The sequence below is a fragment of the Haliotis asinina genome, chromosome 6 (assembly GCF_037392515.1).
Source record: "Haliotis asinina isolate JCU_RB_2024 chromosome 6, JCU_Hal_asi_v2, whole genome shotgun sequence".
In the NCBI taxonomy this organism is placed as follows: domain Eukaryota; kingdom Metazoa; phylum Mollusca; class Gastropoda; order Lepetellida; family Haliotidae; genus Haliotis; species Haliotis asinina.
The window spans coordinates 5,550,363-5,577,867 of NC_090285.1; the positions used below are offsets into that span (position 1 = coordinate 5,550,363).

The 27,505-nt window shown below is 38.5% G+C and overlaps 1 protein-coding gene across 3 annotated transcripts; it reads left to right on the top strand.

Moving 5' to 3' along the window:
- Positions 1–79: 79 nt before the first annotated feature.
- Positions 80–27,505, top strand: LOC137286316 (zinc finger MYM-type protein 3-like). Of its 3 annotated transcripts, none has more exons than XM_067818094.1 (17): positions 80–333; positions 5,327–6,727; positions 7,853–7,940; positions 8,539–8,633; positions 9,076–10,315; positions 10,689–10,769; positions 13,917–14,014; positions 14,309–14,459; positions 15,487–15,665; positions 16,361–16,496; positions 16,977–17,138; positions 19,931–19,975; positions 21,409–21,870; positions 22,148–22,273; positions 23,214–23,468; positions 23,793–23,913; positions 24,459–27,505. In XM_067818094.1, the coding sequence occupies exons 1-17, from the start codon at positions 292–294 to the stop codon at positions 24,646–24,648; spliced, it is 4,872 nt and encodes a 1,623-aa protein (XP_067674195.1). In that variant the 5' UTR covers positions 80–291; the 3' UTR covers positions 24,649–27,505. The 3 variants fall into 3 exon arrangements, with proteins under 3 accessions (XP_067674195.1, XP_067674197.1, XP_067674196.1); XM_067818096.1 differs by lacking the exon at positions 24,459–27,505 and adding an exon at positions 24,226–24,449; XM_067818095.1 differs by lacking the exon at positions 19,931–19,975.

Genomic DNA, 27,505 nt, shown 5'->3' on the forward strand with positions numbered 1-27,505 from the left:
AAATAAATAAATGATAAATCAGAACTCTCGTGCTTCGGGTATCTGTTAAAGGGGATGGTGCTTGTAAAAAACAGGTGCCGTTTTCCACAACGAGGCTTTGACGCTAGATATGCAGTTATTACCTCAGATTGTTTGTATTTGAATATTTGACAGTTCTATGAGCATTTTGCAGAGTTAAAAAGAATAAGTATGCGTTAAAATTGAAACGGGACCTCTTTATATACCACGAAATTTAGCAACTTTGCGGATATCACAAACTTTCCCGCCCTATTTCATCCAACACCAAGCGGAATGGCGGACGCTAGCGACGGACATGTGCAAGGAGATGAGACGGTATGCCTTCCAATGCATCATACACCTATGACTATTCGAGATGTCCTGCCCAAACCGAATTTGCATTTAATTTTAAGCTGGAGCTGAAACTCGTTAAATGTTTGTCTCAATTTTGATTTGTTGTTGTCGAGTAAGCAGAGCATTTAACTTTCATCGCAGTTATTTCCCTTTGGGCAATTCCGAGGTTAAATTGCTCTGGCTGATTCGGCATGAAACCCGAGTTTCACCCTATGTTTTAGGGAGAAGGGTCACGTCGACGCCTTGTGTGTATTGTTTGCCATGTCCAGCAAATTCCCATTAAATTAGATAATACAGCGTTATTAAAAGAGTAATAAAACCGCATGGCAAAACATGTGCAGTTTAACAATAATACAACTATTCTAAAGTTGTCATTTATATTTCTGAATATCACCTCCATTTAATCAGAAAGGAGAAACGTTTGAGTGGTTTTATAGAGGCAATCCATCTTCTTGAAATCAAAACCTAATTTCTTCAATGTTCCTCATACCTTGAATATTTTGGAAGTCGGCTGATGTAAGAGTATTTTAGGTCAAAACCAGTTTTTATGTAGAAATAGGTGGGCATTTTATATGATTACACAACAGCATTCAGAAAGTGGTCAAAATTAATGTTACATGTTATATTTGGGGTTACACTTTATAGATGTTTAGTACTTGTGTAACTTATGGTGTCCAGGCATTGAACCACAAATCAGTAAGTGGATATGTTATGATGAAGCCATTGTCTTTGTAATAACATTTCACTGATGTTGTCCAGCCACTCACTATTATTGTACAGAGCTGACATTATGACAAGGACACCAATGAAATTGACGTAAAAAAACCCAGTCCAATCAGTGGTTATTTAGCATGTCAAGGGCAGATACAGCTTTTTGAGAAAAGAAGGGTGCACACATCATATTCACCTGCGTATCAATGGTCATGTAACAGAATTTTAGGACAAAGATCCAGCGGTGGGGTTAAAGGTGCGTGTATGTATGCAAAACCGCCCATCCACACGCACACACACGCTGGAGGATTCACTTAGAAATATTGGCATTTTGATCTTGTTTATCCCAGTTTGCTCATTCCTATGAGGTAGAACTGTTTCTTTGTTGACTGTGAACATGGCAAATAGTTGGACTTCTAAAATTAAAACAGAAGAAATTATAATTATCTTTCGTTCAATACATCATAGCTTGACATCATGTTCTTTTATGCAAATTTATTACAATGTATCATATATTGATCTGTAATTTAAACAGTTATGTTTATTACATATTTGTGTAATGCAAAATGTACCAGAGTACTGTATTTGCACTTTGTCAGCTGTGTCACTGATCATCTGTTCACCATGGAGAATGACACTGTCACCATAGGTTATGCATCTGCAGGAAATGACTTCTCTCGTTCTCCATTTGTTCAATGGATACGCACCATTTTGAAAACAAATGGCATTGCCTAACTATATATTTTGATGTTGTAAGAGGCAACAGATTTCATCAGTCAAATGAGGTTATCAGTCTCTGTGACTTTGTCACAAGATTGCCTGGCCCAGACTTACAATTTATTCACAGCTGCCATTTGACCAAAATATTTCTGAGTGAAACATTCAACAAGAAATGAACAATCAAAGCAAGACACCACTAAAATAAAGTACCACATCAAAGGACTTTACCCAGGACCTGTAGGAGTACTGAGCTCAATCGCGACACTTTCGTTTTATTTAATTAATTTCTCTTCTATAGTCCCACTCGATTTCTCCTTGACAGCAAGTTATTGTTGGTTACAAACCAGGCAAATTAGGGGTGGGGGCAAAATCATCATATTGTTCAAATTTTAATCATTTTAATGTTCAGTCATACTCTTATGACTCTTATTTATCTTTTAGTTAAATTAGGAATATTTGTCTTCATAATGTCAAGACGTGGTTGATATATTTGAGTCAGAGCATGTCAAGATAGATCTATGCTTAATCTAAGAATCAAGACCTGCATGCATCTAACATGAACTAACAATGACAACATGATGGTATGCATGAAAAGGGTCTAGGTCAAAAGCCCCTTGGTTCAAAAGTCTCTGAAGCAAAAGCTCCTCAAAAAATTACCAAAAGCCACTCACTTTACGTATTTATGGGAAAATAAGATTAAAGACAAGAAATGATAAACAACATGATACATTTTATTACTTATAAATATAATAAACCTATAAATCATAGTTTATAACTATTAATTAATATGTATTTAACAAATAGTTTTAGAGAATAAGCAATATGTATAAAACAAATGAAATCATATCATCAAGAAATTATAAATGACATCACATGAAAATTATGGAACTCAGCCTGACATAATAAATAAATCAGCACAATCTAATGTTCTGGCCTATTGCTGTTTTACAAAACATAGCTTTCTAGGCAACATTGTGTCTCTCCCGATGCTTTTTTTCTGGCACTTGGCTGCAATTCATTAGTCTGCATTTGAGCCAAACAGACTATAATATGTGCAGTTCTGTTTCATAGCACTCTATGCTTTTGCCCTTTTGATGTTCTTTGTTCTGTGTAGGTGTGAATTTCACTTTGTGTGACCTTTGTGTAATTTGGTTATAGAACTCACTGTGACACATAGGCAGTTATAGACTGCCACAACATGTCTCCCTGGTTCTAATCCCTTGTAACCATCTACACATCTTCACATCTTCACAGTCTTGCTGCATGCTGCTTTGGTGGGGATGCCTAAAAATGCTAAAATTCAAATGTCACTTTGGCAAGAAGGCTCTGCCAAATTAGACATGTTCAGTGTGCAGATGAAGAGTGGGTTTATTGTAATTATATGTATAAGCTTAGCTGACTGATTACAAAGGACCGGAAGACAAAGGCTGTCATACATCTTTGACATATCAATTGATCTACTTTCATAAACCACATGTTCTGACAGTCCACGTTTGATGCATAACTTGAAGAAAATAGCAATTTATGGTTATGAACCCAGTTTTAGATCTTTACTTGCATGAAGCCCATTTCTGGTTTCCCCCGCCTTAATATCGCTCTAATATTGCTAAGAGCAGTGTAAAATCAAAGTCAGTCAGTCTTGCAGGGTTCACCAATGTTTAGTCTTAGCGCCACAAAAACATTTAATTTATGTGTTATATAGTTGAAAACATGAAATGATCAATGATCCTTTGGCTCAATCTTACAACAGATGACTCTAAGGTTCACTGATGCTAGATTCTCATAAATACCTTAAACCTATGAACAGGGCACAGTTAACAGGTACAGCTCTTTAGTTTTATCTGATGATGGGGCCACAGACCGAAACATTATAAAAGAATAGAAAGAAGATGAAATCCAGAAAATTCTTAATCTTCTAGAATTCCTGGGGTGACCAGAGTTTAGTATTCCGTGGGTATAAGGTTCGAGTGAAATCAAGAAAGAACTAAACTGTCGACAGGAGATGCTGTAAGAAAGGTTGTCTATTTGTTGATATTACATGCTGTTTTAGCAGAATTAAGAAAGTCACCAAATTTGTCAAATGATTCTTAGTTATTTATTTTATTTGCGGGTGTTATATGCAAGAAATGAAATGTGATCAACTTTACCGTTTCCCCATATTTGCTGGCATATATGCATTTCTAATACAGATTATTGCTTTAATCCCCATTGTTGTAAGGATTAGTACGGTCTTATATCTAAACAATACCTGCAGACTTGTGAAAGCAAATGCACTTTATCCCTTTTTATACCCCCACCCCTTCTCCAACCCCCAACATTACATGTTGGGGGATTTATTCGATTCCTTGTCTCTCTGTCCATAATCATTTTGTTTCCGGAGCATGACTAAAATACCATTCAATATTTTTAGACCAAAATTTGAAGGTATAATAAAGTGAACCTATGGTTGTGCCTTTTGCTATTTACAGATTTTTGGCATTTTTATTTTTTTTTGTTTTTCCTTGTAACATTTATGTCTTAGCCTAATGGGATTGGTGGGCTTGTTTCTGGCGCATAACTCAACTGTTCAACATTTTTCTTGAAGACCTGGTAGATATATAGGGAACAAAAGGGAGGGATAGGCTTCATTTCCGGAGTACAACTCAAACGTTTCTTAATATCTTTCAGCAATACTTGGCAAATGTGTGAGGCAGACCCAAAAGTTGTGCCTTTTGCTATTAGCAGATTGTTGTCATTTTTATTGTTTCTGGTTTCCATGAAAACGATTTGGACATAGTCTCAAAATGGAGGGATTGGCTTTGTTTCCAGGACACAACTCAAAAACTTCATAATATCTTTCAAGAGGTCTTTGCTGATGTTTGAGACAGATCTTGAAGTGGTGCCTTTTGCTATTTACAGAATCTTGTCATTTTGATTTTTCTTGGTTTCTGTGGAAACGTTTTGTACTTGGTCGCAAACAGGAGGGATGTGCTCCGTTTCCGGAGCACAACTTAAAAACCTTTTAATATCTTTCTATAAAACTTGGCAGATGTGTGAGCTAGACTCCAAAGTGGTGCTTTTTGCTATTTACAAATTGTTTGCATTTTTATTTTTCCCGGTTTCCATGGAAACAATATGGACTTAGTCTCAGAAGAAAAGGATGGGCTTGGTTTCCTGAGCACCACTCAAAAACCATTTCATATCTTTCAACCAATCTTTGCAGATATATGAGTCAGATCTTGAAGTAGTGCCTTTTGCTACTTACAGATGAATGGCATTTATATTTTTCATGATTTGCACGGAAACAATTCAAACTTAGTCTGAAAAAAACATCAAGTAACTGTCAGATGATTTGTCTTTTCAAATACATGGGTGCTGGGGGATATGTCATCTTCTGATGACTCTTGTTTATAGTAATTATTTTATATGCGAAATTAGGCAAAGGAAATACCTGTGACTGTTTTTATCATTTTTGTAACAACTCTATCCTTGTGTTGTGTGAGTCATCAATTAAGTTTGTCATTGTTTTGACTCAGGTTACAAAATTCATACTTGCTCTCCTCAGGATTCCAGGTCAGCACATGATGAGAAAGAAGTCATCCCAGCTGATGCAGACAGACTATCTGAGGTCATGGAGTTGAATAATGGTACAGGGAATGGTCCTACAACTCCGGCAGAACCAATGGAGGAAGAGAGTGCTGAAGCCAGTCCAGCTACAGCGGACGAGGAACAGGGATCTCTTGGGAATCCAGGATCTGCTCAGGAAACCACATCAAAAGAAAATATGCAGGAGGACGATGATGTAACTGATGCTCAAAATGAAGAAATACCTGACAAAGTACTCGATGAGGAAGTTCAAGACAATTTAAATGGAACTGAAGATCGTGAAGCCTCAGCAGATGATGAGGATGAAGTGGTTCAGATTGAGGTACCTGAGAAACAAACACAAGCAGAATCTGTAGAAGATGCAGAATTAGCTGATAATGACATCAGTCAACAAGATGAGGACCGTTTGCTGGGAGAAGATAATGAGGATGACCAGAAAGAAGATGCAGAGACAATTTTAGATGACACTGAAGGTGAAAGAGAGGGAGTGAACACTGAAGCAGGGCCAAGGACTCCTGCTTCTCCTATCCAGGATGAGGCAAAAGAAACTTCTACAGATGCTCCTGACTTGGAAGCAGAAGCTCCTGAGCTGGAAGAAGAAGCTCCTATCCTTGAACCAGAAGAACCAACAGATCAGAATGCTCCTTCAGCAGAGGATTCCCAGGATACAAATGAGAATCCAGAAACTGATGAGTCTGAAGAAGGTAAAGCAATGGAAACAACAGAGACTATGGAGGTGGATGATACCAGCAATACAGAGACTGACCAGGGAGAACCAGAAACCAAAGAGGCCAAAGACACCAATGTTTACCAATGCAATGAGGTGGGTACTGAAGAAACAGAAAAAGCTGGAAATGAAAAATCCTCAGAGAAGTCACCAGAACCACCAGTGTTGGATCCAGAGACTAGTCTTGATTCTGTGAAAAAAGGAGATGGTGATGTCATTGATATCGATGCTGCTGATGCTACAAAAGAAGGCACCACAGACAAAGATGGACAGAATGCAGAAGATTTCAAAGATGCTGAAGATGAGAATAGAGATAAAACAAAGTCTGCAGATGCATCTAAGGATGACAAGAAAACCAAGGAAGACGAGGATGATGACGTGATGGTGATTGAAGATGAAAAAACAGAACCAGAAGCTATTGTGTTGGATGATGATGATGACGAGGAAGACACTCCTGGAGAAAAATCCAAGGGAAAAGGGAAAGACAGCTCATCCCTAGCCACCATGGACTCCTCTAATGATATGGGGCTGCAGATATCATCAGTGACGAGTGGAGCAGACGTGAGTGGCCTCCACATTGCATCAGTGTCAGGGAGTGGAGAGCCACAGGACAAGGAATCAGCTGCTAAAACTGTAAGTTCTTGACATTATTCATCATTCAGCCATTTATGTAAACATGTCATTATGAGCCATGATGAAAAAAAACATCTAGTTATTGTAAAGGATCTGAAAGGGAACCCCAAGAGGAGAGGAGTATGAACAGATCCTTGTACAAATGTTGTTGTTTTGACATCTATGGTTTAGTACAACTTCATTACCATGGTGACGAGGAGAAGGTTTTTTTCCAGCTTAGTTAATGTGCTTGATGTACTTGAGGCAAACTCATAAAATTTGATGCCTTGAGTGTCAACAGCTGCAGTCGAATTAATATATAATGTAGAAATGTGTTAGTCATTGATATTTTTTGATAATTTGAAGAGATTGGTTTCCCATCCCCAAACAATATTTGTTAACTTCTTGTCTTTAGTAGCATATGCAGTCTAAGTAAACTTAGTCTTGGTGTATTTCGTTACACTCCACCACTGAGTCTAACAAAACCTAGTAGAAGGTTGCGTCAGGTAACCTTTGAGCGACAAATGGCCGTCCAATCAAACGCAAGACGGTTAAATAGATTTAACCAATCAGACAACAGCTACTATTTAGGGATCAGAGGGACTTTCAAAACATTCAAGTCACTGACACAGATCTCTCCGCAAACAAAATCCGCACATAACACAGTTATTTCAGTATATACGTGTTGGGGTTTTTCTTGATATTGTTACCATTAGCTATTATTTCCGCAAGAAAACATCCTTGAATATTGCCCAAAACACTATTTTCAGCGACTGTTTACTCACCGTTGTTATGGTTGTACGTACGCCGTGTTTGTCACCCGGAAGCGAGCGTACACTAAATAGCATTCGTAATTGTTCGGTTACGAAACTTTTCACGATATAAAGTTCAAAAGGTATGTGTGAAGGTGCACTTTCACGATTTGGTAAGCTGTGTTCTGATTGATCAGTCTCAAAGGTTACCTGACGCGACCTCCCATAAGGTTTTGTTAGACTCAGTGGTGGAGCGTAACGAAATGCACTGAGGATAAGTTTACTTAGACTAGTAGCATATGTTTCGTTTAGTTAATCTTACAGCAATTGCAGTAAACGTTTGTTGTTGTGTCTGCCTACAACATTGGGTTCTTTTTTTTTTTAAATTCTCCAGAATGCTAAAGAAGGTCAGAAGATCACTCAAGAGTCTTTAAAGACCAAGATAAAACAGGAACGAACAACTCCTCCACCTGCAACATCTGGTATGACGGCTTTGTGGCATTATTTTCTAAACATTTTGGAGTTTTTATGTCAACTTTCATTAAATGAGCATGCTACTTAGAAAATTACTAGACAAGATATTACAACTGTGGCCAAGAGCCCAAGACTGCTGCCTATGTAACAAATGTTTCTTCCATATTGGCTGAAGATTTTAAGTTATTAATAATGGTCTTGAGATTGACAGACAAAGCAAAAGGAATCAGATTCTTTTGCCTAGAGACCACTTGAAAAAATTAGATCATTTCGTTATGACCACTTGAACTGATGACAGAATGCTGTCTATTTTCATCCCACAACAGGGCAAGTCTCTCAATCAGGATAAGTACAAAATATTTTTAAACAAAAGCAACATCAACAGTAAGAAACTATTTTATCATTGAGAAAGACCCCTTTGAGTCTGTTTCATGGACAATGAGCCTTTGTCCCTGCATAAGTCAATGTGTCCAGAATTTAAATCATTGTCATTCAGGACTAAATTCAATGTGCTGCAGTATTAGAAGTGTAGTGCAAGGTGAATATGTAAGTGTAAAAATGGATATAGAAATGGAGAAATTATATGATTTCATTTTCACCTCTCAGGCAGCCCTGCCACAGGAAAAGGGGCACTTCCAGGACCCCCTCCTGGGTCAGGAGGCAAGAAATCCAAGATGCAGTCCTGTATCGTGTGTGGCAAGGTAATCTGAGTGTACATGTATTATAGAGTAATGTGAATATGGATGTACTACAGGATTTATCAAGTGCCAGGTACCAATCGCCAGGACTACACATGGCAGTAGTTTATTTACTATGTCAGCAGATTAGCATGGGGATCACACAGTGTAAGACGCCTGTGAGTGTGAGGCAGTGAAAGGTCAACAGTCATCACATCTGATCCTTCTAGGTGTCCATTCATTGCTTTATGAACACAGGCTTGTTACGAACAAAGTCCCTTAGTTTAGTCTAACTCAAAAACTAATAAACAGATGAACTCCTCTATTGTAACTAGGGAGGATTGCAAAGAAAGGTTCAGAAGTGCTTCTTATGACAAGTATGACTATGTATTATGCGTAATTAGGATTAAACCAATGTACATTCTATTATCTCAACATTGTAACCAGTTTTCAAATCTTGTTGCAGGTCGGTCGGTGTAAGTACAACATAGTACGTAATGGAGATATCAAACATCTGTGTGACGACACCTGTTTCCGCAGATTCAGGGCAAACCCAACCATGTTTTTGAAGAACACCACCTCAGCCCAACAAAAGTCCCCAGGCCAGCCAACCACAAGGTCTCAAACAGGTTCCTTGAAGCAAACTGCCAAATCTTCCAACAGCCAATCAGAATACAAGACCTGCGCAGTGTGTCAGTTGATGAACATTAACACCCAAAAGCCATTTGTACAATGGATGAATGTGGACTTCTGCAGCAAGGCCTGTCTGGCCAAGTACCAGAGTAATCTCAACTCTTCCTGTTCTTACTGTACATCTTTTGTGTCTCCTGAGTTCCGACCCCTCTTCTGTCTGCAAGTTGGCACCGATTTTAAGACATTCTGTTCAGCAAAGTGTAGTAATGAATACAAGAAGAGACTGCGTCTGTGTGCATTTTGCCAGAAGGATTTGGCCACTGTCAGTGACTCGTTTTGTGCACCAGTTGACACAAATAAGTTCCTTGACTTCTGCAGTAAAAACTGTTTGAAGAAATATGAGGAAAAAACTAGTGATGTAGAGATAATCGGTGTTGAGAGCACCGGTAAGAAGGGTACTGGACAGGGGAATAGATGTGCTGTATGTGCCAAGAGTGGCCAGATGAAACATAATGTCAAACTAAATGGTGTAATGAACCGACTGTGTAGTGACCCCTGTCTGTCAGCCTTCCAGTACGCTAACAAGCTTGGTATGAACACATGTGACAACTGTAAGGGCCTGTGTCCAAATGAAGATGTTGTTTCTCATTTCATCCAGTTTGAAGGGCAACAGAAACGATTTTGTAAAGATGCATGTGTGAACTTTTTCCGATCAAAGCACAAAAAGATTGTTGCGTGTGGATGGTGTGGGACTAAGAAAGTGAACTTTGACATGATTGAGCGTGTGGATTCCAACAATAAGTATCAGTTGTTTTGCTCTCTCAACTGTTTGTCTCTGTATCGAGTGAACCTGCAAGCCAAGTCCAACCAAGCAGTGACATGTGACCACTGTCACAAGTACGTCCCCGCCCAGTACCATCTGACTATGAGTGATGCTTCGGTGCGCAACTTCTGTTCATATAACTGTGTCATGTCCTTCCAGTCACAGTTCAGTGCCAATTCGAAGAATTCCTCACAGCCAACCATTCATTCACAACAAAGGGTTCAGCTACAAAACAAGCCAAATACAAGAGGTATCTTTGTCTTTTCCACATCTTTCAGCTCTCTATTCATTTCCAGCAGATATACCTTTGCACTCACAAATGAATACAAAAGGTATATGTGAATAATAACTATAGTTACTTAATTGAATAATAAATTATGATACTGATCACCTTCAATGTACAAGTTATTACGGGCACATACACATTTGATTAGTGGCCATGCAAATTATATGAGGTAGGGGTTTAGCATCCCTTCACTAACTTGTGGATCAGCCATTGTAAGGTGCCTTGTGAATGTGCCCTAGAAGCATACACATAGTGAACTGAGAAAGTGAGATAATGCAGGTCCCAGTTTTTAGGTATAAGATTTGAGATAAGATCAGTCAATACATCTTTGTTCCAGCATCAAGTGGCAGCTCTCCAGGTCAAGGTCAATCCAACTCCTTCCCTGTCATCTCTAATGTTGTGTCTCTTGCACCACAAGGTAAGAAAATCTCTGCTGTTTTTGCCAAGATGGTGGTTCTTGTTTTCATCATTGTCAGGATATCGAAGGAGGGAAATAACTGAACGATTTATTTATTGTTGATATAACATACTTGTGTTTTAATACTACCATATTCTAGCTTTATGGCGCCAGTCTGTAAGTAACATGTCAGGAACAGACAATCTGTTTAGAATACTTAGTTGCACTGGTGAGTGAGTGAGTGTGCTGTTAATAGCAATATTGCAGTAAAAATTACTAAAATCATCACATGGAAAAACAGAGGTGGGCTTCAGACATCTGTTAAAAGCGGTTGTGAATGATGACACTAACATTCTGTTGAAATATTAAGGGAGTTATTAACGTCATTTATTATCCATACAGTGAAACGTAACCGAGTACATAAAACTGATATGTTGCACATGTGTAATAAACCCTAAAATGAATTTCATTGGTCAGTTATCCGACCATGATCTCCATGACCCCATTGGAATGTGGACCTACTTTTTTCATTCATAACTTTTTACTACAAATTTACTATGAATGTTCAATCTCGCTACTGCAAGAACAAACCAATGAAATGCTATCAAATACAAAACATTACAAACAAACAATTTTTCACACACCGTGTTTATTGATATGAGATTTCAAGAAAAGGTAAAAATAAAGTCAATAACGACAAAGGGAGCACACGTCACTGGCGACAAATGGCTAACTAATGCTCACCAACATTTGATTCAGAAGTTGCAAGACAATAACGTAGCTCCAACGGAGGTCATGCAAGTGTCTGGACATAAACATGTACAGTGTGAACAATTATTCACACCTTTCTGATGCACATCACTGGGAAAATGGGAAATCTGTTGTCTTCGACCGGAAATTAGCCTGCCATGTTTCCATGATCGGAAATGCCATGTTTCAGTCGTTCCGTCACCAGCAGTTTGTCCGAAATAAATTGAACATCCCAATTCATGTCGTACACAAACACAACACAGCCTTGTCTGGTGACGTTCACGCTATCTTCGGAGGTCCAATATGTGGGGGACATTCCACATCAAAATTAACTAGTCTTCTATGGCAGTGAGTGAGACCGAGCCATTATAAACCATCGCCATGTTGCTTGATCTCCTCTCAGTGACTCTTTTGACGACGAATAACTTTCCCATTAACAATGTTTCCAGTTATACAGTTCTTACTGTTACTTAAGTTGATAAAGATTAAATTTCAATTCAAAATGTGTTTGTATTTTTTGTCTTCGTGCAAGAGTAGGTAGTCAATATGTTGCGCCCTTTAGTTAGTAGCATTACACAGGTAGTTTACAGTGTTCCCAGAAATTATTGAGAAAATCTTTGTTTTTTTCCTAATGATGCTAAGATTGGAAAAAGGGCTTTCACTATGCACTAAGCATACTAAATAAGGGAGACAACCCTTGAAGGCTTAGAAGGCAGCTCATTACGTCAAGAGTTATCTCCCTTGTCTGAGCAGACGGCTTCCTGTGTTGACATGGCAGAATTTACAGCAAGAGAGAAAAGAAAGCTCATTCTAGATGATTTTGAAAGGGGTGAGGCTGATGCTAAAGTGTTAACTTGTAGACATGGTATTCCTCTGTCTACAGTATACAGAACTTTGAAGAATATTCAAACAGGAACCGGGATAGAGCACAAAGCAGGGGCAGGTCGGCCTAGGAAATTCAGTGTTGTGGATCGCCGAAGACTTGGGCAGATTGTGAGTAGGGGCAAATTGAAAAGTGTTGAGAACATCAGAAATGAAATGATTAGCAGAGGAAGTCCTCAGGTATGCAATGAAACAGTTAGGCAGGAATTACAGAGACTTAATTGGGTGAAAAAACGTGGAATTCCCTCGCTGTTGATGAAAGATGCACAAAAGGAAAACCGTTTAAACTGGTGTCGGGCTCATGAAAATCAAGATTGGGATAATGTTTTCTTTTCGGATGAAAGTTCTGTTTGGCTTTTCCCTAATTGTGTGAAAATTTGGACCAAAGATACTGTCAAACCTATCTACCAGCGACCAAAACATAGCCCGAAGTTTCACATGTGGGATGGCATATCGGCTCGCGGAGTGACGCCATTGTGTGTTTTCACGGGAAACTTGACAAAAGAAAGATACGTTGACATTCTAAATGGTCACCTTCTTCCGACAGCACAAACATTGTATGAAGATGATTGGATTTTCCAGCATGATAATGACCCAAAACACACTGCGCGCTACACAAAACAGTGGTTGTCGGGCGAAAATGTTCAAGTTTTACAGCCCAGACCTACACCCAATTGAGAATGTGTGGGGAGTCATGAAGGACAGAATAAACCAAAAGGGACTGAGAAATATTGAAGATATGAAGGCCGAGGTGGTCCAATATTGGGATACCCTGTCACACGATTACCTACAAACTTTGATGGGTAGTGTGCCTAGGCGTATTCAGGCATGCATTTCTGAGCGAGGAGGTCTAACAAAGTACTAAAACAAGACTGAGACTGTAAAAGGATGATGTTTTAACATGTTTATGTAAGTAAAACGCCAGAAGATAATAAACGTAATGAGTTACATGACGCAACATGATTCTCAATAATTTCTGGGAATACTATATGTCCATAGTACTGTATCACTGTATTCTTAAGTGACCTTGACCTTTACGTCAAGCGACAACAGCTGATTTCATTTCACATGGACTTGGTTGTTTAGAAATAAAAAGTTAGATACAAATGAATAATAAAGAAAGTAACACGTGTGTGTCATTTTGTTTTCCCGAAACTCGTGTCAGAAAAACAATATGACACTTGCTCGTGTATTAATCTCTATTTGTTCACTTACATCTTGGTTATATGTCAGTAGGCACTGGATTGTCTGATCTAGATTTGATTGTTTACAAATGACTGTCATGTAGCTGGAATATTGCTGCGTTAAAGAGTGAAGAGTGCTGCGTTAAACAGCAAGTAAACAAAGAAATCTTAGCATTTTTTTTTTAAGTTTCTTATGGTTACTATATAGATTTATAAGTTGAGCCTATGAGACCTTTTTTCTAGATATGGGCTTCAGATTGGGGTAATTAAGTCACAGATTGTGCCATCATTTAGCTAGAATATTTTAGCATGTTTGATAAAATAATAAAACAGAATAACATTGTGATGACAGGTGCCAAAGGAAAGTTGATGTTGTCTGGTCAGAAGCAGCAGACGGTCAACATCAAGTCCAACACACCAGTACCGGTCGTTGTCAGCCAAGCTGGAAAGGTAGGAACATGCCGTAAGGATTGGATTTAGTCATCCATGTTTGGGGATTACCTTTACCTGTTTAGAACTTGAAATCTGGTCCCAAGTTGGTAGTTGACATCACTGCATTCCCAAATGGGATTCATCAATTTCCAGTTTCCAATGTAGAGCTATTTTCCTGATAATGGTACCAATAAAGAAGACAAACAAGATGCAGGCAGAGTCTGCTGAATGATACCAAGGAGTAACTTTACTCTCATCCAAAATTTTGCCACATATGGAATATGTGAAAATGTTTGCACTTATTTCTTGCAGCAAAGTGTGTCAACTGCGACCCAACAACAGATTATCATCCAACCTCCGCCCCCAAAACAGATGAAGAACAAGTCTTTGCTGTGTAAACCCTTTGTCCAGACAAAAGCAACTTCCTGTCGTCCACACTCTGTCAGCAAGGAGGTGCAGACAGGTCAGTCTATATATTCACTGTATCTTTGGTGTAAGAGTGGAATTACCATATTTTCTTGAGAAGAGTGGATATATAATTCATTTGTGAAAAGTGGGTCTGATGTGATCATTTTATTATTTTTGACTTATCTCCACAAATGGTGTATTAAAGTGCGTTCCATCCATGCATGCATCCATCCAGCTGTGCACATATGTCTTTTCTGGGGAAGAACCGTTCAATATTTCACCAAACTTGGCACCTTCATAGATCTGGTGGTGTACTGGTTCCCTTTGGTAGTTTTGTATTTCTCAGGGATGAGAATTTTCCACGAATCCACAGAATTCCATGTATTAGATGGCACTGGTGTCGTTCATGATGTATGTCCTGTTGTTTCATTTAACATGTCTCCAAAAAGGCATATCCCATTTTCCTCTCTTTCCACTCTTTTCTCTCCCACCCATTCTTGATTTCTAAATAAGATATTTTTGATGTTTCCATGGCAACAAGTTTGACTGACTGAAATTGGTGTTAGTGTTCTTTTCCAGAGCAGAACTTTAAAACCTTTCAGTACTCTCCTTCCACTTTACTGCAAAGGCCGTTCAAGAAGTAATGGCAACAAGAGTGTAAAAACATACCGCATTATCATACGAAGTTGAAATTTTCACATTCCCATGAAGTATTCCCCTCCTCTCTCTTTGCATAATTTGAGGTGGTCGAGCCACTGAGTTCTGAAATCACAGCTTTTGAAAGGTCTTGTATCCATGAAAATTTCCTGCCAACCAGTTGTTCTGTCAATACTGGGAAGAGCCAGAAGTCACACAGTGCTAGGTCGGGACTAGAGGAGGATGAACCACAGGGGTCATTTTTTCGCTGTCTATATACTCCATGGCAGCCTTGGTCTTGTGGGGACTCAAATTGTCCTGGTTGACAGGAGTTGTGTTCTTATATACACACCAGAACATTTGACATAATCATAACTTGTAGAAATATTCATGAAAAGTATTTTGCCATTGCAGTTGATATTGATGACTCTTGTTTGTTATTTCAGATGAGCACCAAGGCAAGCCAGTGCTGATACCAGTGCCAGTACCAGTATATGTTCCCTGCCCAATGGCAATGTATGCAGCCCCAACCCCACAGATGGTGGCCATCCCTATCCCAATACCAGTCCCCATATTTATACCCACAGCTAAGAAAACAGCAGACAAGATCCTCAAGCAGATCAAAGTAAGTAGATATAGTGGTTACCCTGCTTGCAGTAGGCATAGTTTATATGACACCCATCTTTGCCAGTGTCATAATGAGAACATTTCTGGTGTTCCCCACTATGATATTGGTGGAATATTGCTAAAAACTGTGTAAAACCAATCTCACTCATGACATGAAATGTTTTGTAAGACACAAAAGCATTTCCAGAACTTGTAGGACAGATGCAAGACTCATCTTCTGATCTAAGAAAATATGAACTTCTGAAAGAGTGCTGTTGAATATTTGTGTCATGCTCTTTCATGACCATATCTATTGTGAGATATTAGACAGATGATTTGCAAAGTTTCTGTGTTAAGCCTTTATTTTTCCTTATCCTGACTCCTGACTTAATTGCTTATCTCCTCTTCCCTGGTGAAGGTTGTTATATACCTGAAATCCCTTGAAGTTCCCTTCTAAAAGAAGCGGACGTAAAAATACACCTGTGCACATGGTCAGCTGATCGGCCATGATTGTCTCTCATTTTCTGAATAAAATTGATACTTTATCCTGACTCATGAAGAAAGCCCTCCCAGCCACCCCTCACAGGCACACTGAATTCCTATAATTCTTGTGTCGGGCGATTATTAAGGAGAGGGTATTATACATGTAATGGTAATATGAGTTCCACATTAAGGACAGATATTGATGCTAATCACTGCACTTGATGATTTTAGGAGATTCGAGAGAAGATTCCATCTGATCCACTGGAGGCTGAGTTGTTGATGATGGCAGAAGCTGTTGCTGGCGGTGGTGGCGACTCTGACAGTGATACTGATAAAAGTGATGGAGAACCATTCCCAGCCATTACAAGTGAGTAGACAGTTACATGGAGTACCTTGGTGGTTAGAGCGTTCCATGCTATTTCTAGTGAATAGATAGACCTGGGCCCAGTCATGTTATATGTTCATGTTAATTTATTGCAATTACAACTATCTTAGCACTAAGAGAGCTTTGAAATCTGGGCCCTTGGATCAGATCAACTGTTATCTCCTTCCATCAAGTTGCTAGCACATGCTGAAAGCAGCATAAAACAAAACATACACACACACTTTGAACAGGTCATGATTATGTTAAACATGTCAATCTGAATGAGTTTCAAAGTCAGAAAACATTATTGCGTGGTCCCTTGTGCCAATAACACATCCACTTTCTTATGTCCCATGTCCTGTCTTTAAATTATTTCCAAAGTAGCACTGTGTGTTTTAATTGTGTGTCCAGGCAGCAGTGATTGAGCTGAACATCAAACACTGAATGTGGATTACTAGTCACTCATGTGTTCATGTTCTTCAGATGACAAAGATGATGGTGATGATGTGGCGCCACTGATAGATCGGGGGGCACCAGGCGGTGGGGAGGAGGACTTGGTTCAGATGGCACTGCGAATGGCTGAGGAGATCACCGGCCCTGTCCTTGACCTTGAGACAAGTGTTGAACCTGTCGCGGTAAATACAGGTAGGTAATACTTTCTCAATACTTGTAGCTTCCTGTTTACACATATGGACAGATTGCAGCATATTGTCACTGACTGCTGCAGGAACTACTGCTTGACAAGTCTTAGATGAGCCACGTCCTGGCAAATGACCCCAATTTGCATATATGGGAACGCCCTCCAGAACATTCCATATGAAACAAGAGGGAAACTAGTCGTCCTCTAGATATTGAAAAGTTCAATTTCCTCGTGCGACCCATGTTTTGATGGTGTTTTGCTGAACTAAGTTGCTCTACAAGACAGGTGTTAACAGTAGCATTATTGATTTCATGCCACAGTCAGCATGCATTCCACATACTTAATTACTAATCTCCCTTTAACAACCAAGTGTATTTGTCCAGATTAATTGCCCTGCCAGCTTGTCACAAACATGTTCACTGTGCTGGCTCATCTAATACTTGTCAAGCAGTACGAGTTGTCAGTGGATCTGTGGCTTGTGTTGTGACAGTTGGAAATGTTCACAGTTGAGCCAGACCCATGTCCATTAGTTCGAGACTGCTAATAATTTAGTTGTGTTTCTCACTGTGTATAGTTGCGCCACACAAGTTACTTTTTGAGGTGACCTTCAGACTAATCACAACCTACAATAACCCTATTCGTTTCATGGTTCCAGCTGCTTGTCCAGACATCCCCTTGAGATTGTATTGAATTGAATGTCGCAAACATCCAGTGCTTTGTTGCATTACCATTAGTATCATATTTGAGTGTTTACTGATGACAATGTGGGTATTATTGTGCAACTTCTTCCAAATATTTTTATTTTGTGTCTCAACTTTGTGTCTCAAACTTTTTCGTTTCTTCTTTAAATGTTCAAAGTATTGCTAAACAAGGAGACCTATTATCTTTCCAAGCAGAAACTGTATGAACTGGGTATATTTTCAAATACTGTGCAATGGTTCAGTTTTGGTGACTACACCCTGACAGCATTGGACATAACATTGGACATAACCCATGCATCATCCATCCTCTCCTCTCCTCTCCTCTCCTCTCCTCTCCTCTCCTCTCCTCTCCTCTCCTCACCTCACCTCACCTCACCTCACCTCACCTCACCTCACCTCACCTCACCTCACCTCACCTCACCTCACCTCACCCCACCCCACCCCACCCCACCCCACCCCACCCCACCCCACCCCACCCCACCCCACACCACACCACACCACACCACACCACCCCACCCCACCCCACCCCACCCCACCCCACATGAGTACAACTGGGAAGCCCATTCCTGGTGTGCAATACTGTGATATTGCTGGAATGTTGCTTAAAGTGACATGAAGCCATACTCACACACTGTAGATGAACATCATCAACTGTATGACAGTGAAACTGTGAAAAACTATGTCAAATGAAACATGTTTACTTGAGTCATTTAACTCAAAAGTTTGTTAAGAGTATTGAGTATGTCTGACTATGAGCTGCCCATCATCTTTATCATCTAAACAGGAACTTCTGTCGCCCACTGCCATATCAGTGAACTATACTTCTAGGTTCATGTGGTTTGTGTATAAGTGACAGCGCCAAGGCAATGCTACTTGAACAACTAGGGAACCAGCATGTCTGTGTGTCTGTCTGTCTGTCTGTCTGTCTGTCTCCATTTTCGGTTTCTGGAGAAATAAAATCCTAAACTGCTCTATATTTCTCCTTCACTCATGCAGTGCAGATCAGCCTAGAGGTGAACAGTTACTTTTCTATAATTTGGGATTTGGGGGTTCTTATTTTAATGAAGACAAGTTAAGTTGATCTTAATGGAAATTGAAAGTTATGTTTTCGGTAATGCTATACATATCAGAGTAGTAATGATCCGATTGTTGATTTGGTCGTTCAACAATACACAGTTCAGTGTTATCAACTAAAAGTGTGCAGGAGCAATGAACCAAACTCCACTTCTGAATTGATTGTGCAGAATTTGGACAAGACATATGTTTACTTTTCTAAGTCAGACACTATTTAAAAACAAGCCCAAACAATCAGCAGTAGTACTACTAGTAAGTTTAAGGCATGTCACCATTCAAATGTGATTTTCTTCACGCTGGTTGATAGACATGCTAAACTGAACAGACTTTATAAACATATTAAACATTTCTTCTTTGAAAGGCATTTGAAAGTATATATGTATATATTCTCCATGTTACAACTCTATGTATCACTTGCTCAATAAGGATGTTAGTACCGAAACATCGCACCCATTGCAATAAAGAAGTTGACTGTACATAGAACTTTGTTTTCCTTCATATTAAACATGTTTATGTGATGATTAAAAGGATTAGCAAACGATTATCTTTATGCTGACCAAATACAAATACATTTTGTAGCAACATATTTGCTGACATCAGATACTTACTCAACAGCACTAATGAGCCAATAACATAACCATTACAAATGGTAATTAAAGTATAAAACCAAGTGAAAAAGTTGAATCTATATGATTCTATGATAAATTAATTTTAAGATCAAATTATTTCAATGTGTTCCTGAGTATGTAGTTTTAGTTGTATCACATACATTGTTTTATTTAAATACAATAATACATACTATTTCGAGTACGATACAGGAACACAATGGGTCATGTACAATGTACACAATATCAGGGTAGTTTATTTCAAAGCTGCGTATTCTGTCAGTAGGTGAGCAAAATACATCAGTTATCTTTTCTCTCAACATTTTATGAAATACTACCATGCCTTTCTTTTCTAACATTTTCATCAATCTTGGAGTTTAGTTACAGTAACAAGTTTCTTTGTTTCCTTTGTAACAGATACAACCCTATGTTTTAGTCTTCTAAACACTTCCCAAACTGATGGTGAGTTCCTTTGCTTTGCCAGTTTATGTTTATGATTGCTTTTACAAACAAATCTACCAATTTTGCTATTACTTGTACAAATTATTCTACGAATTTTACAATTGCGTTTATGAATTCAACTAAGGTTTATGTTTGCTTCTAACTGTGATAATCTTCTGTGGGCATTAATGCTTGTTAATCTTTGCTGGTTCAGTAAATATTGACAAAGGGCCATAATTGCTTGCAAATATTTTAAGCCTTTTATAGGAGTAAAAAAATAATCAATCTCCTGCGACTATTGCCTGTTGACATATTAATCAGACACCACTATTGATTACATTTATCAGCATGATAGAATGTTCAATCTAAGGGTTATTCACTCTTACTTGTAATTATGACTAAACCGTCTCAAGTCCTGTACTTATCCATACAGATCCAATATACAGCCTTAAAGAAAGCAGCTTCCAAATCTTGTTTTCAAATTCATTGGCTAAAATCTGTAATAATATTCTGATATTGAATGATCTAATTCATCAGTTGTAGCTTCTATCACATGTTCTTTAGTAATAACAGAGGTGATCCAATATCAGTTTGTACAAAACCATGATGAAATTCTGGTATCAATGACAGTTGAGTTAGTTCTTTTATTGAAGTATAACTCTCACGTGATGGGTACGACATTACAGTATGTAACAGAAGGGCCAAATGTAAGGCTGTGTGGGTGTTTTCGAATTTAGCAGTTCACTCATTTACTCAGTTCTTCTGCACAGTAAAACAAATTCCCATACCTGCTCATAATTTTCTTGGATAATAAGTATGAAACAACTATAATTGTCTGTTGGTCAGGTTTAAGAATGACATGATTAATTAGTTTCTTTTGTGGTGACAGGAAGTCACAAAAATATTCATGATTTCAGTCGATATGCAGACCAGTAAGAATGGAGACCATACAATTTGTAAATAGCACAGTCACCATTAACATAGCCATTAACCACTTTCCTAGGATAGTAAAGAATGAATTTGTCAAATTAAATTGGATCAAAGTGTAGGATAGACAGATAGTCATCATGTATTACTTCATTTGAAGAGAGGATTTTGGTAATCCAATCATTATAGGTGCTTTTTTTTTTTTCACTGTGAAGAGTTGCATACCTTTGTCCACACCAAGCAGCTGCGATTCAAATCCTGATCAGCAGACTGTTTTTAGGTTTTTGACATTATGCTGACAGGTTGACTGGATTACAGTTCAAGAGACATTAAATGATTTCTGAGATGTAAGTCACATATATATCTGATCAAGACTCCTTTGGGTTATATGATTGCAAATCAGCTGGATCTTCCATAACCATTACATGTAAATTGAGTAGGGACCAAATCATAGTTCTTGGTTTGTTCAAGTTCGGGAATGAGACATTTTAGAGTATTTTTAATCGTTCATCACTTTTCCATTCTAGATCCCCCACCAGTTCCTCCCCAACCCGAAACAATAAGAATGATTGACGAGGAAGATGATGACTATCTCCCACCTCGAGAAACACGATCACGTAGAGGGAAGCGCGGATCAAGAGGAAGAGGGGCCCGCCAGTCTAAAAGAGCACGAGTTGAAATTCCAGAGCCGGAACCTCCAAGTGAGCCATCTCCTCCACCTCTGGCACCATCCCTTCCTCCTCCAGATGCCAATATGCACCTCAAATACACATATGGTGTTAATGCCTGGCGCCACTGGGTCGTCCACAAGAATACACTGCTGGAGAAGGTGTCCAAAAGGGGGTCTGGAAAACTAAAGCTGTTCAAGACAGATCTGCTTCAGTGTACTGCAGATGAGCTCAACTACTCACTGTGTTTGTTTGTCAAGGAAGTTAGGAAGCCAAATGGAGAGGAGTATTCTCCCGACAGTATTTACTACCTCTGTTTAGGTAAGTTCATAGGGAACTGTAGAAATCTGTGACCATAGCTACTGGTACAAAAACAGTCTCTCAACATTCTGTTCAGTCTAGCATCCTTAGCTGGTAATTATCCATAATTTCACTAAAGTTTTTTGAAGCTGATGCTAGGGGCTTACATTCGGCACAGACTGGCGTTGTTGGTAGAGCATCATCACTGACAAGCGGGTGGGAGTACAGTACACTACCATCCTCCATCAAGCATCAGTGTTGTTCTCCAATGTTTGACGTTGTATAATTCTATTTCCAGGTATTCAGCAATACTTGTATGAGAACAGCCGTATTGACAACATCTTCACTGACCTGTACTATGAGAAGTTCACAGAGTGTCTAAACGATGTGCTAGCTAAATACGAGCCCAAAGTAAACGCAACAGGTAAGTGTGAGACTATGAATACTAACAGTATGACGACTTTATGTGCAATGTTTTTATATTTATGTTATATATATGCCCTCAACAGCTATTACAGTCTGGCCTGTCAGTTGTTTGTTTTTGGCCTGTGTGGGGTCCGTGTCAGAAAGATCCTCATCAAGCTATGTCTTCTGTAAAACGCTCCTAAATGAAATAGGTAGTCAATCTTAACAGCTTGGTTAATAGTGTTTCATGATATTGCATCGGTCATTGTTCTGGAAAGCAAATAACATCATCAAAGTAGAACAGTAGGTTGACCTCACTGTTGATTTGACATGTGCATTTAGTCATTTTGTTTTATGATACTAGTGGGTAATGATGAGAATGACTTACTACAAATTTGGAATTATGGATAGTCTGTGCTATGGGAGTATATGATATTAAAGGCAGATGAGCAGAAATATTAAAGGCATTATTAGGGCTGTATATTGGCAAATTAATTGAACTGCAATTCAGGTACCCATATTGAGATATGTATTGCAATATATTGGGAATTTGAGTGTTTGACAGTGAATGACATGAATCGTACATAGTTCCTAACCATACATGTTGTGGTTCTGATAACAGCAATCTCAAAATTAGGTTGCACATTCATGGATTCTGTTTTCCTTTTTATACAATTTATTGCATTACAGTATGCCATTTTGTAACTGAATATTGAAGGAAAACATATCAAGTGAATGAACGTGTTACATTTTATAAGCCATAAAGCTAATCACAGTGACTTCATACATCTTCCAATATGCCTGTTCTCAGAAAGATATTTCAAAATGTATCATTTGAAAAGTGTATTGCACTATATTGGTAATACCAAGCAGTCCGAGGCATTATATAGTTCATTGACGTGGGATATAAAACCTGTAACTCCCTGTTCCTTGTTAGTTATTCACCAATTTTGTCCCAGGTCAGATGCTGTGTCGGATAGAGGAGGAGCACATCTGGGAGTGTAAACAGCTAGGTGCCCACTCACCCTATGTCCTTCTCAACACTCTAATATACTTCAACACCAAACACTTCATGCTGAAAACAACAGAAGAGCATATGAAACTGTCTTTCGCTCATATACTGAAGCACTGGAAGAAGGGCGGTCCAGGGTCAAAGGTTGTGACAGGTCAAGGTCGGAGTGTCTCTTTACGGTACTACTGCCTTAACCCAGGAAGTAAGTGTGGCCAAACATGTCTTGTATTCAGTCCTCAAATAATACAGCAAATTATAGTTTTGACAAACTCAAAGGGACCAGTAAATTTAGTTTGTTAAAACCATGGTTCATTACATGCATTTAACTCGGATATCCTCTTGAGACAATATCCCCAGATTTCCCACTGCATAAGCAATGGTATGTAAATCGCAAACACAGAATGCCTGAAAAGGATATGAGCGATGTTTCCATTGTATGATTTCTAATAACAATCTGCAGACCATTGTCAAGTAGCTGAAATATTGCTGTCTTCTAACCCATCTAATATTTGTGTGCTTGTTATAGATGGCCAGAGCACCCCAAACAAGAAGCCAAAGGAAGGCATACCAGTCTATGAGACATCCGAGAACTTAGAGAACCCTCTTAGATGTCCAGTCAAACTCTATGAGTTCTACCTCTCCAAATGGTAAGTGAGATATACTTTCATTCTAAGTAAACCTTCTGAAGTCATGTGTAACTGTAATGTGTGAGTTTCATGTGAGATTTATACATATATATATATAATTTTTTATATTTTTATTTTATTTATTTATTTATTTTTATTTATTTATTTATTTATTTATTTTTATTTTTATTTTTTTCTTGCTTGTGAGAGATTTCTATAGCAAAATAATGTGATAATCATATTTTGGTGGAAATGTATTTCTTAAGATTTTTGTTCCGTAATAGGTGTGAAGTTCCCTAGCAGTCAGTATCAAAATATTATTGTTTTTTTCAGCTCCAGGTAACCAGTTCATTCACAGTCAAGGCACCTGCAATGATCATGCAATGTCATGATATCATTACATAATGCTATAGGTTCAAAGCGTAAACAAATATCTCTATCTCAATCATTTCTTAAATTTTAACTGTAAAATGGAGAAAGAAGTAAAATAATTAAATCCTGCTAAATGAACTATTTCAGTCTGATTAATTCATTTGTGCTATTTTCAGTTTTCTCTTCCATTTCAGCCCAGAGAGTATTAAGAACAGGAATGACATGTTCTACCTGGTCCCTGAGCGGAGCTGTGTTCCGGACAGTCCTGTCTGGTACTCCACACAGTCCATCTCCACTGAGTCCATGAGCAAAATGCTCAATAGAATCTTGCTTGTGAGAGAAATACAGGAGGCTCACATACATGCTCAGCCAATATATGTCTAAACAACTTAGGAATTGTCTGGGAATAATATTCTCAAGGAACAATCCAGTTCGATTCCTTCAGGAACAGGAATTTTACCCAGGAACTGATTCCAGTAAAATAATTTCCAGGAACACCTTCCAGTAATAAAAACTATTCTCTTGGATAATCTTTCAGCAAATATTCTCTGTGAATTGTCATCTGTGGACATTGGTAATATTCTCCAGGAATGTCCACAGGGAACATCTCTCAATAATTTTATGCAGGAACAATCTCTAAGGAACATCATTCAGTACTGTGTTCCAGGAACATGCCATAGAACAGTCTTCAGTAATATTCTGCAGGAACATCCACTGAGAATAGCCTTGGTACTATTTCCAGGAGCATTCTGTTGGAACATCTGTCAGTAATATTCTACGGGAATGTCATACTATTTTCCAGAACCATTCATTGAAAACATTGATCAATACTATTCTCCAGCAACATCCTCTGTGAATATCCTTCAGTGCTATTCTCAAGGAGCATTCTTTGGGAACATACGGTGGTAATATTCTACAGGGACATCCTCTATGAATATCCTTCTGTACTATACTCCAGGAGCATTCTGTGGAGAGAGGTCAGTAATATTCTCAAGGAACATCCACTATGAACATTCTTCAGTACTCTACTCCAGACGATTTCTATGGGAGTATCTGTCAGTAAGTAACATTCTGTTGAAACGTCCTCTGTGAATATACTTGCAATACTTTTCCTCAGCAACAATCCCCTGGGAATGTGCTTCAGTACTATGCTTTAGAAATGATCCTTGGAACATCCATCTGTCTTGCCAGGATCCTTAATGACATTGATAGCTTTAATACCATCATCTTTCAAACAATGCTGTATATCAGGTCAGTGAAAGGAATCTAGCTTCATGAGGAATTAGCCACTTTAAGGCTATCATGTTGGAGTGTCATGGCTTTAGTTGATTTGCACTGGCACACTGAATTAGAAAGCATCATGTATCACTAGAAGCACTTGCAAAATGTGATGATCTACATCGTTGCACGTATCCTTAGAGAGATTTAGTGTCTCGTATATCCATAATGTTTAGATCAGTTTCATGTCTCCTACTGAGCATGTCCCATGCATCAGGTGACAGCGTTGTTTTGTTTATCTTTTAGTCCTCTTAAATACATAAGATATAAAGTTAATGATTTTTTTAGAATCATTTCAGTATTTGATGATTACTTATGTATGAAGAATGTTTGTTGAAAATCAGGAAAGAACAAAATATTTGTGGAATATTTAAATTCAGCTGATGTTCCTGTTTGTAAATGTAGGACTCTGTGACGTTTAAAAGGGTTGTGTTGCTAATGTCCAAGGGTGGATGTTGAGGTTGCTGCTGTCAAAGGTATTTCAGAAACATATCCCAGGCAAAGTTCAGTATACATAACTAACCGCAGCATCCATTCTGTAGTCACAAATGTACCCACACTTGATAGTGCAGACAGTGGTGGTTTCACAGTGCATACCAAGGTTAGAGATTTATTGTACATTATTATGGGGTTTCAATTTCATGATGTCCAGACTACACGAATATGGAATATACTTGTCCTGACTTAAGTGTCGATGGTGTGCTTCTATCGGAAGCTCTTTTGTAGTTAGGTCATGGGTACATTTGTGTTCACAGGAAGGTGGCTTGAGTACATTTCACTGGCAACAAACCCAACAGCCACAGACCAAGATGTTCCTTGTGCTTTGATGCTTGTTACACCACTGTTCAGACAGTGAGGACATACAAATGTAAGAATGATGTGATGTGCTCACAACATGGTCAGTTCCTTCCAGCCGATATCCTTGTTCATACCCATTATAGCAAGAAGACATTGGAGGCCACAACAATACCCTATACTTTAGATAATGTTAAACATGTCACATATCACTGTAATCAAGCTATGCTTCCCATTTTGTTTGTTGTATATTTTGCATTGAGTTTCTATCAACACCAACACAGGTAACCTTAAATTCTGATGGATTACCAACTGTGTTGTGTTCTCTGTTGATTCTATGGATCATGAGGTAACCCGGAGGCAATTTTGTTAGCTGATCAAGATGAGGACAAGGTTCCTTTCATCGCCAGTGTGAAGGCTTTCGAAATATGTACTTTGCTGGTGTACCACTATACACCTTCTGCACATGTGAGACCTGAGTTGTGAAAAATCCCGGGATGTGCTTCCTGTGAGGTGCTAGCTAGGAATCCCCCTCCTTCTGTCATTCAGTATAGATCTGCTGATTTGTCAAGAAACAAATGTTGTATTAGTAAAACTTCCCCCAATTATTGGTCACTGAAGTCATTGTGCCATATCTGTGTTTCAACTACATAGCTTTTGTATTTGTGTAGATGATGGTCTTGTTCGATATGATCATGCATAATGACAGATTCAAGTCCCAGATTTTGACAGTTTGGAATCACCTGTCCAGTATATGTAAATGAACAATAGAGTATTTACTCAGTTATGTCTGGTATTGAAAGGTACTGTGTACTTTTCATCATGAAAAGTTTCTAAGTGGAGGAAACCGTGTATGTCAGAAATCTGCTTTTCTTTAAAATGATTCTTTGTACTGTGATTCTTATGAATATTTTGCCCACTCTTTGGTCTATTGTTTGCCTGTAGGTTTTAATGCCAATAATATATGTAGTTTTAGATGCTGGCCAGTATTTTAGTGTAAACCATGTTTTGATCAAAGTTAAATTTGTTTTAATGAAGATAGGCAATGTACTTATAGTATCTCCTGTATAAAAGGCAGACATGAAGGAATTATTTGTTACAATGAACGATGTTTGAATAATGCTTCATAGTTAAAAAGGTAAAACAAAATAAAGCTAAACAAACAGTA

What these genes read in the sequence shown, in the direction of transcription:
- LOC137286316 (XM_067818094.1), top strand. Translation starts at nt 292, where the DNA reads ATGGCGGACGCTAGCGACGGACATGTGCAAGGAGATGAGACG. An exon ending in TATTTACTACCTCTGTTTAG is followed by an intron (nt 21,871 to 22,147) that starts GTAAGTTCATAG and finishes TTCTATTTCCAG; the next exon opens with GTATTCAGCAATACTTGTAT. An exon ending in CTACTGCCTTAACCCAGGAA is followed by an intron (nt 23,469 to 23,792) that starts GTAAGTGTGGCC and finishes TGCTTGTTATAG; the next exon opens with ATGGCCAGAGCACCCCAAAC.